The 11,224-nt window shown below is 39.3% G+C and overlaps 1 protein-coding gene across 1 annotated transcript; it reads right to left on the reverse strand.

Moving 5' to 3' along the window:
• Positions 1–9,363: 9,363 nt before the first annotated feature.
• Positions 9,364–11,224, reverse strand: LOC121304980 (mRNA decay activator protein ZFP36-like). Its single transcript, XM_041236444.1, has 2 exons — positions 11,048–11,224; positions 9,364–10,509 (listed from the first exon to the last, which is right to left on the reverse strand). Exons 1-2 carry the CDS (start codon positions 11,078–11,080, stop codon positions 9,397–9,399), a joined length of 1,146 nt encoding a protein of 381 aa, XP_041092378.1. The 5' UTR covers positions 11,081–11,224; the 3' UTR covers positions 9,364–9,396.

An 11,224-nucleotide genomic window follows, 5' to 3' on the forward strand; every position in this document is an offset into this window, starting at 1 on the left:
CACATTTTCTCAGCTTGAAACTTGGTTTCAGGAGACTAGGTTTCAGGCCACACCAAGGGAGAGAAGAAGTTTGATACAGCAAAGTTGCCCGTATTCCTGACTATCAGCAGATACCCTCACAATACCAGAACACCCCCCCCCCGCCCCCCCTGTTACAGGTATGTTAATTGATAAGACGAGAAATGATAAGTTTGCAGATCTGACGGACTTTGACAGAGGATTGATTTTAATAGCTTAAGGCGGCATCAATTATTGATTCAAACATTGGAACGAATGCAAATTAGCCCCCCTCTATTGAGAACAGTGGTGTGGGTTTATTTTTTGGCTGTAGTTGTAGCTGGTGCTTTACTGGAAATGCAAACTGCATATTTTTTATTAGCTGATGTTTATTACGGAATGGTTGGGTTATATCTGCAGCCTGCTTTGCTCAAAGCTCTGTTTTGTAACAGGGTAGCCCTCGATCTGTAAGTACAGGAGGCTGCGTTTGTGTTTGCTGTTCACAGAGAAGACTGTTTATTCCATGCACCCTTTCATGCATGGCGACCACATATGGGGGCAGATAAAAAAACCCTTCTAGTCTTTATATAGGGACATATGGAAGACGCAAATGCACAATGACCCGCATAGGAGGCTGTGTGGTCTGGTAGTTAAAGAAAAAGGGCTTGTAACCAGGAGGTCCCGGGTTCAAATCCCAGTTCACTCACGGTGTGACCCTGCGCAAGTCAATGAACCTCCTTGTGCTCCATCTTTTGGGTGAGGCTTTGCTGTAAGTGACTCTGCAGCTGATTCACACACCCTAGTCTGTGTACGTTCAAACACCCTAGTTTCCTTGGATAAAGGCATCTGTTAAATGAACAGATAATAATAACAAGACCTCATATAAGGATTGCATTTTTCCACCATAAAAAAGCAATGGAAAAAATTGAAAACCTTTTTGCCAGCTAATTTCAAGATTTCATGCATGAATGCGTTACAACCATCAAAAAAAAAAAGATCCTATTGCTATTGTCTAATATTGTCTTTGTAAAACACAACTATCCCAGTTGCATGCAATCATTAACTACAAACCATCATCCCCAGACTCTCAGTTTGTCTTGGTTAACCTTTGTACATGTTTTTCCATGGAATTCTATGACACAATGGAATAGTAATATATTGGACATATAAAGAGATTTATATTTAAGTACTGATGGATAAACGATATGTTTAACATGCCCTTGTCAGGGAAAGTGTGTTTGAAAACAAACAGTGGAGGAGTTTATAGGCTTTTAATTTAACTTATAGGCTAGGCTTTTGTTTTGTTGCAGTGTTTTTTTTGTTTTGTTTTTGTTTTTAAACCTCTTGTTTGTTTGTGGTTTGTTGTACACAATAAAAGTGTGTGAAGGTGCTAAACTTCTTGTGCCTGGGTCTGCTGTTTTAGGAGCGCAGGCCAGCCTTGGCCGAGGGCTTTACCACACTTCCTCCTTGTTTATCTTGTGCTTAAAATGCATCTGCATGTTAACGTCGAAAAATCATGTAACCACGCAACCCGTAGTGACGGCGCTGTGTGAAGGTAAAATATTAACTGCGTCTCTGGTATCTACTGACTCTGCCACTTCACAAAGCACTCAGCTAGTTTTACAGTCATAGTCTCTCTCTAGCCAATAAAACAAGTGGCTACCTTGAAAAAAGCCTTAACCCTTTAACTACCAGCTAGGATTACTAAATCTTAATCAACACCTCAGAACTTTCATTCACCAATCAGAAAGCTCCATTGCACACGGTAGATGACTCTGTCGCTTTGCAATTGGGTGTTTAGGCATATCTTTTTCCAGCAGTATTAAACGCCTTATCGGAAATACTGAAAAACCATCAATTATCATCAACATATGTTTCCCTGATCCGTTGGCCGCCTTATGAAGTCATACAATAGCATGAGACCTTTTTGAATACCACAAGACAAAGAGGCTGTGAATTGACCACAGGGCCACAAGCCTACTTTTGAAACATGAAGTTCTAAAAATGTCCATACAGCAGTTCAGAGGAGGGAAGCGGTTGTGTTCAATCGAAACACACTTCTCGTTTTCATGCTCCGTGGATCTGTTGTTATGGCGATGCATCCTGTAAAAGGTGCACATTCATTACAGAAGAGGAACTAAAGAAACTAAGGAACTAAGAGACCAGTGCGTTTAGTCTGCTGTTATCAAAAAAATAAAAAAACATAGGTAGCATGTGCATTTCAAAGCTGTGTCAGTCTTTGGTGGGAGAGATAGCAGACTTTGCCAGAGAGCTGGAAGTAGGTGCTTGGTTGGCAGGTGCTTCCATTTCTGAAAACAATAAAAAGTGAGGACAAGGATTGTATTTTTATAATGTTATGGGCTTGTTTTTTTTTTTTTTTTTTTTTAAATAAACAACTCGGTTAATTTAAGGGGCTTGAAAATGTTGTTTCTTATTCATTTTCAAATCGAAGTAAATAAACTTGAAGTAAATAACTTTGAAAATCTAGCTCTATGTGTTTCAATATATAGCTATTAAATAAATCAAAATAAAGGTATAACACAGTGCCCCCTCACCCCCCTTCATAACACTGCAGCCAGCAGCAGTAGATATGAGAGTCTGTGTTTTGTAAAATATTTTTTGTATCCTAAAAGGAGGTTAATTCTGCTGCTTACAGTTATGCAAGGACCATGTATGCCAACTGTCTGCTGTATCATATATTTACATAGTCGCTCCAGTTAAAAGGCCTTTTGTTGTGTGTTCATATATCAAATATTTGCATGAAGCTTTTTAGCTTTTCATCGGGTACATTACTTTCAAAAGAAATTTTTGCGGAGAAAGAAAGGTGTAGCTGCAATATACTGTGGAGGATGATCAGAGATTTAGGGGACACAGTGTTTTATTAGGAAGTTTTTTGACTATTTTTAGTATTTCAAGGCATTATTTTGGACTAGTCAGCAGGCTTTTGCATTGCAAAGATGCCTTTCCCAGCTCCTGTGTAAGAGTTTGTCTTACATTTTTACACTGCTTGCGGAGTCCTGTTGGCTTGGAGACGCTATTTAAACACTAGATGTGTTGTGCAAATCCGAGGAGCTAACACAGTACAGACCAGTGTGTATTTCAGATATATATCTATATCTATGTCTATCAAGCATGGCACATAGACAGTAACCCCAAACCCCAAATGTTCAACAGAGAGTATACCTTAATATCTAATGTTCAGCTTCCAAATTGACCTTTTCAAGATTTCAGCTGAACAAAGTTAAATGTAGTGCGACCTTCAGATATCTAAAGTGTATTTTACAAATACCCAAATCATGTGTGATTTAATTATCTATTAATATGTTTGTGTAGGGAGAACAATTATTAAATGCATATTATTATTATTATTATTACTATTATAGTACATGCTATACGTTTGCATTACGTAAGATTTTTAAAATTGAGATCTCTACATATATATATATATATATATATATATATATATATATATATATATATATATATATATATATATATATATATATATCTTTATATAGTGCCTTTCATAGTGGACCACCATCACAAAGCGCTTTACAAGATACGAGACTAGGTTGTGTGAACTATGCATCAGCTGCAGGGTCACTTACAACAACGTCTCACCCGAAAGACGGAGCACAAGGAGGTGAAGTGACTCGCTTAGGGTCACACAATGAGTCAGTGGCCGAGCTGGGATTTGAACTGGGGATCTGCTGGTTATAAGCTCGGGTCTTGAACCACTGGACCAAAATACCTGCATAATAGTACAGTATTTTAAGTTAGATTTCGAAATGCCACATTTTTTATCATTTTTGTGTTAGGCATATGGAAATCTATAAAGCGGTGTGTAATTCAGTATGTTAACATTGAATTAACTTTGCTCAAAGCTGTGTTTTGTAGCAGGGTAGCCCTCGGTCTGTCAATACAGGAGGCTGTGTTTGTGTTTGCTCTTCACAGAGATGCCTGAGGGCTGGTCAAAAAGTAGACCATGTGACACTTTATTCTAAACCTCATACAGCTGGCTTTCTATATCCAGATTGACACTGATCCTGGACTACATAAATCAGTAGTGCTTTCCATGACGTGTCTCTAATTACAATGACGGTGTATTTATGGAATAGTGACTTAGTTAATACATGAGTACTTGCATATCATTCCAATGTTACTTTGCATGTACTTAATGTGTGAATCTTTTTGCATGCTACCCTAAGTATTTTCTGATACAACTCTGTACTTTCACATATCTTGCACAACAATTTACACATTAAGTACATTGTAACTCTACATAATGTGATTATGTGTAAGTACACATCCCTTTTATAGCCTAAGTAAAAATATTGGCTTATAGTTTACAGTTTTCCAATGAGCCTAACAGTGTTTGATCTATATACCCACACTGTTAAAAATATTGAAATGTGACCATCCTGCCATTTTATCTTAAAGACGTTGAAAGACGCCGTTAGAGACTTTATTTTTCATCAACTCCCTTTCTTTTAATTTAAATGATGGAAGTATTTAGTTCTGACAGTGTTTATATTAATTTAAAAAAGGAGTCAGAATTCCAAGAGCTGAACAGCTACCTAGGTAATATTCAAATATCTGCAGTGCAAGACCAGGCTTGATAATCTTGGATTGTCTCATTTTGATTTGCGTCACTGACGGATCTTCGTAAACAAGTTTTGCATATATAGCTCCGTCTATGAGTAATACAGCTATTTCATTGAGTCATAACTGGAAATATGATTTATTTTATTTTTTTAAATGCATCTAGGCTTCACAATCATTTAACGGGAGAACTGCATATGCAAGGCGAAATTCTCACAGCTATTTACACTGTGAGCACACTTTTATTCCTTAAAGGGAAAATCAAATTACAATTCTTAAATTAAAATGTGGGAGCTGTTTGTTGTTGGTTTGGTGACATTGCTGGGCTATTTCTTTCTGAAAAGAAGATTTTTGGATTTGATTTTTTAATGCTACATTAGAAGATACACACCCAGTGATCCTGTTTATAATGCCAATGCAATTCAAAACCATGATTGTATGAAACACCACCAGAAATGATTACAGAGTCTGCCACTGAACATTTATAAACTTACATAAAATTCCTATTTTTAAGTAAAAGTCAGCCTATAAAAAAAGGCATTAGGTAGTAAGTCATCCTCAATGCACTTCTAGTCTGGTAAGCAAAATTTCAATGGACAATGCCTGCTTTTTTTAACAGACAAAATCACTGCTGGCTTGTTTAAGTGACTACTCTTGCCCATCCTTCGTATCCCATCATCCTTTGCAGTTATGTCATCTTGGCTACAGGCCATTCTCTGACTCTACCAAAGACAGGGCTCTTTGTTCAGCTGCTGTCAGTGTTTAAATGGTTAATTCCACCACAGGTCTACTCACCCGAGTAAATGTCTACTGAAGCCCAAAAAAAGCTTTGTCAGTTTGCTTATCCATTACCTAGCCCGGTGATTACACAGTACACAATGAAGACAAAGACAAACAAACTAATGAGCAATACATTCATATGAATTCCTACAGAGTACGCACAATGGCCCCTATTTCCAATACATAAATATAAGGTGGATTTTTATTGTATTTGTGAACGCAGCTGACTGCTCAAGTAGTATAAGAAAGCTAACAATGCAGAGGAGAACTCCACTCTCAACACTGAAGAGCACTCTAGCAGTATAGGAAAGAGAACTCCACTCTCCACACTGCAGAGCGCTCTAGCAGTATAGGAAGAGAACTCCACTCTCCACACTGCAGAGAGCTCTAGCAGTATAGGAAAGAGAACTCCACTCTCCATACTGCAGAGAGCTCTAGCAGTATAGGAAGAGAACTCCACTCTCCACACTGCAGAGCTCTCTAGCAGTATAAGAAAGAGAACTCCACTCACCATACTGCAGAGCTCTAGCAGTATAGGAAGAGAACTCCACTCTCAACACTGCAGAGAGCTCTAGCAGTATAGGAAGAGAACTCCACTCTCCACACTGCAGAGCGCTCTAGCAGTATAGGAAGAGAACTCCACTCTCCATACTGCAGAGCGCTCTAGCAGTATAGGAAGAGAACTCCACTCTCCATACTGCAGAGCGCTCTAGCAGTATAGGAAAGAGAACTCCACTCTCCACACTGCAGAGCGCTCTAGCAGTATAGGAAAGAGAACTCCACTCTCCACACTGCAGAGCGCTCTAGCAGTATAGGAAAGAGAACTCCACTCTCCACACTGCAGAGCGCTCTAGCAGTATAGGAAAGAGAACTCCACTCTCCATACTGCAGAGCGCTCTAGCAGTATAGGAAAGAGAACTCCACTCTCCACACTGCAGAGCGCTCTAGCAGTATAGGAAAGAGAACTCCACTCTCCACACTGCAGAGCGCTCTAGCAGTATAGGAAAGAGAACTCCACTCTCCACACTGCAGAGCGCTCTAGCAGTATAGGAAAGAGAACTCCACTCTCCACACTGCAGAGCGCTCTAGCAGTATAGGAAAGAGAACTCCACTCTCCACACTGCAGAGCGCTCTAGCAGTATAGGAAAGAGAACTCCACTCTCCACACTGCAGAGCGCTCTAGCAGTATGGGAAAGAGAACTCCATTCTCAACACTGCAGAGAGCTCTAGCAGTATAGGAAAGAGAACTCCACTCTCCACACTGCAGAGCGCTCTAGCAGTATAGGAAAGAGAACTCCACTCTCCACACTGCAGAGCGCTCTAGCAGTATAGGAAAGAGAACTCCACTCAACACTGCAGTGCTCTAGTAGTATAGGGAAGAGAACTCCTCTCAAAACTGTGAACCAGTAAACTGATGTGATACACTAATCTATTTATATATATATTTTAAAATATGAGGCAATTATATTTTCCGTTCATGGTCAAATCTATAAATATATTTTAAATACAATGAAATTCGCTGTCAGTTGTACTGCAATATGAATAGATGCTCTTAAATTAAAAAATAAAGTGGTACAAATTACATGGACCTGGTGGACTTGAAAGCTTGCCAAGGAGATGTGATGGCGTGAAGAAAAAGATGCAGCCAGCCAGGGTATTTATCTGGGGAGAGGCCTGTTCTTCAGCATTACGTGTGTAAATTGAACTTTAAATTGAGCTGCTTTCAATTAAACTTTTCAAGGGCATGTGCGCAAACTGCGTTGTGCAATGAAGGTGTGGCTCTCTAGCAGCCATATAAGGTTCAAGAACCAATCACCGGAAAGCCCAGGTTGATAATATGTAAAAAGTTTCAAAAATAAATCCATCGTTCATTTTATATATATATATATATATTTGATAATGAAGATCATTTGATATATTCCCCTAAAGAACATCTTATTCTCTTTACTGTTCTACAAACATAAATTAGACCTCCCAACAAGACACAAGGACTGTAAGAATTATCCTTTATGCTTATTTTTACAGTCCTATCAGATAACATTGACAAGGCTTTCTAAGTAATTGCCTTTTATCTCTGTACACATGGCAACGCAAACACAGGGGAACCTGAAGCAGGTGAAAAATGAATACACCTGATATAAATCACAGGTCTAGATCCCCACATGTAATTTCAGACAGAAATGTTTACCGGAAGTTTACTGCTCATTTGTAACGTGACACTCAAGTGATGTCACCCAATGTTACCTTTGCATCTCGCAGAGTTAGCATTGTTAAACTGTTAGGGGTTGACAGTTGTGGCTGCAATGTTAGTTCAACCAATTCAACGGCACCAGCAAAACTATTTGTGGCATTTCGATAGCATCTTTTTAGAAAGGGCATTTTCCAAGATGGGTCAGTCACCTTTGGTATCAAGTAGCCAAAAGAGTTTGCTCATCAGAGTTGAAGAGCCTTTTGCCATGGAGTGTTTGCAATCCTTTGCCGAGTTTTGGATGACGTCATCCCTAAGATGCAAGCTACCATTGATATTGAAACTCTAAGGTTATATTTTAACTTCAGCAAATTGGGAAGCAACCAGAAACACCACCATGAGTAGCCCTCTAATAGCGTGAGAGCCTTACTAAATTTCTACTGTACAAAATGTATGTGTGTACAAATTGCTATAAATACTGCAAGGATGAACACATGACATTTTCATCTACAGTAAGAAAGTTGGGGCAGTGATAAGGATTCTAGTACTAATGAAAGAAAATGGATTTCAAAACTAGGGTCAGCACTCCTTTAATTGTGCAATTCAGATTGATCTAAAGGATTTAACATTTAATATGGGCATCAAACACAAACAACTTCATAGCTTTTTTTTTTTTATAAGTTCTTTTATTTTTGAACACAGTAGATACATGCACCCCGCTTTTAGCGAGACACCCCACAAAAATAGTTGTTTTAGATAAATACGTAAAAAAAGGACGCTGACTTTTTGTGTGTCAATAAATATGCATAATAAATATATTAGTATATAACAAGACTTCGGAAACAAATTTAAAAAAGACAAGATTTAGGAACTGAAAAAGCACTGTACTGTTCAAAATGATCTTTCCCCCTGACAATGTGATTCTGATCAGCTTTGCACTTCAGTCCACAAACACATGCTTTATGAAGTACTCAGCTTCTGATTAAATTGTACATATCTTAAACACTGTATTAGACAGTAAACACCATGCATCCAACACCACGAACCACTGTACACAATCTGTGAAAGAAGTCACAGTTGATGGGCAAACAATATACAGTATTCTCTAATCTTATTTTAGGAGACATTGTCAGCTCACCTACTCAAAATAACTTAAACTGTATTAAACTGTATTCTCAGACACAAAGCTTTGATAAAATGCTATGCACCAAGATAATTCCCAGTTCGTACCTAAAGTGCAAAACACAATAGTGGATATTTGTTTCAAGTTAAGTCACATTAATGGTTTAAAAAAAAAAAAAAAAAGCTTTTGTTAAAATACTGATTTTTAGTAAGAATGCAGATTTCAAAACAGAACATTATGGAAACACATGCATCTATGGATAGATACTGACAAGCAAGGCACTATATGGAAACCTGGGTAAAACTGGGTTTGCAAATTACCAGTATTTGAAAAAATTATATATAAATATTTGTTTGTTTTGGTCAGGGAAATATGGCACAAATAATGTTAGCTTTCTTTCCTGGTTTGTCCTAAACTTAAAGAAACGTACAAGTATATATCTCGATTTAAAGTACTTATGTTTTCTTTAAAATTGTAAATAAGGCCTAATATCTCCATTTTAAATGGAAGGCAAAATTCCGAAAAAAAAAAAGGTACGCTATATATAATATACTGTATTTATAAAAAATAAAGCTTTTTTTTATTATAAGATTGTGTACCAAAAAAACATTAACGAGCAGTAATATATAAATATTGTATATAAAGTGTTTATGTATCATCATCATCATTCATCCAGCATTCATTTTAAAGTCTTTTTGGTTTGTTTTCAGTCGGAAACAGACAAGCGAGTGAAAACCACAAGCCGCCTGTTACCCGTGCTATCAAAGGTAGGGGACTCGGAGCCGCTAAGGCTGCCCGAGCTGTAACTGTCCCGGTCAGAGAGCGAATCTTCCGAAGCGCAACGCTGCAGGTTCGGGCGTGGAATGAAGACGTTCTGGCCGTCTTTCGGACTCACTTTGCCGTGTGTGCTCTGGAAGCTTTTCCCGGCGGCACAGAGGGAGCGGGAGCCGCTGTTGGGCTCCGGAACACGTGGAAGGCGGTTGCTTTCGCTCAGGATCTGACGGTTTTTGCAAAACTGGAAGGCGTTCTTGGTGGGCTGCGGCGCAGCCTCGCCGGTCCGGGTAAAGACCGGGGAATGCAGATCAGCGGGAGGCGGCGACACTGACGGGGCACGCGTGAAGCCCAGCGGGTCCTGGAGAGAGGGAGGAGGGGAGCTTCTTGAACCCAGGAAGCCGGCAAAACTGACGCTCTGGCGGAACATGCGGGGCTGCTGCTGCTGCTGCTGCTGCCGAGGCTGTGGGGTTTGGTTTGGTTGCACGTCGTTGGAAGAAAAACTTTCCTGGTGGATGAAGTGACAGCGGGCTCCGTAAGGACAGTAGCCGAAGTTGTAGAAAGTACGGCACATCTCGGTTTTGTACTTGGGGTGACGGTTTAGGGTACGCAGCTCGCTGGCTCCATGGGCGAACTGACATTTGTTCAAATACTTGCAGATGCCGCTCTCTTCGTAGCTGCGACAGAGCTCCGTCTTGTAGCGGTTGGACGGGAGGGGTGTCTGGGCACTCAGAGGTGGAAATCCCGGGGGTGGAGGTACAGCCAAGGTCTTGGCTCCTCCAAATCCCGAGATGCTATTCTCTGTCAGGCTGACGGACCGGTCGGTCCTGAACTGAGAAAGTCTCTTGCTGGGTTCTGGCTGGGTCCAAAAGCTTCTGTCGAAGGACCAGCAGGGGGCGTCGTCGAGCTGTTCAGCACCGTTGACGTCGTCATAGCTGGAGAGTTGGTAAGATGAAGTCAAGGTGTTGCTGCTGAGCTGGGCTCCGATGGGTTTCACAGGTTGCTGCTCCCGGTTGTACGACTCGTTCAAAGTCATGTTTAGAATGTTCTGTTGAGGAAAAAAAAGAAACGTTTTTTTTTTTTTTTTATATGTAGCGTTATTCGACCATAAAAAGCCTTACAAAACATAGTATAATTGATTGATATTGTCATATTCACGTGTTGACAGTTTTAATAAACTGCTGAGTCAACATTAATGTATAGCATATATATATTATATATACACACACACATACACACACACATATACATACATACATATATATACACACACATACATACAAGTTCATACAAAAGTTTTTGCTCAAGTGAGCCAACTTTCCAATGAACAAAATATAAGTCTTGCAGTACTAAAACAGTTTAAAGATACTATATTGCTGTTATTAGTAACTAAACTCAAAGATAACGAAATAGTTCAAGATCACTTGAAAGTCGTTACATATTCACACAACCCACTGAAATTGATGTATTGGGTCTGCTACGGAGTTTTAAATATATATATTTTAAATATATGCCGTACGTATGGTCGTGCAAGGCATAGTTTCCTACTACACACATCCTGCATACAATAAGCAAAACACACTTACCATCAAAATTTGTTCATCAAGTCTTTCGGACATTTTCCTTCTTTTTATTTTGTAAGCCCAAAGACAAGAAAATCCAAGGCGGTTTTGTAACTTGTGTCTTAAAGTTATGCCCTCGGTTCTGTCTCAGTATTTATTTATTATTTTTTTTTGCCTGTAACCAGCACAAGCTTATCGGAT

The sequence above is a fragment of the Polyodon spathula genome, chromosome 40, assembly GCF_017654505.1.
Source record: "Polyodon spathula isolate WHYD16114869_AA chromosome 40, ASM1765450v1, whole genome shotgun sequence".
Classification (NCBI taxonomy): domain Eukaryota; kingdom Metazoa; phylum Chordata; class Actinopteri; order Acipenseriformes; family Polyodontidae; genus Polyodon; species Polyodon spathula.

Bases quoted from the DNA above. Each gene is read 5' to 3' on its own strand.
- LOC121304980 (XM_041236444.1), bottom strand. From the start codon at position 11,080: ATGTCCGAAAGACTTGATGAACAAATTTTGATG. The intron at 10,510-11,047 runs GTAAGTGTGTTT...TTTCCTCAACAG, and splicing joins TTGATGAACAAATTTTGATG to AACATTCTAAACATGACTTT.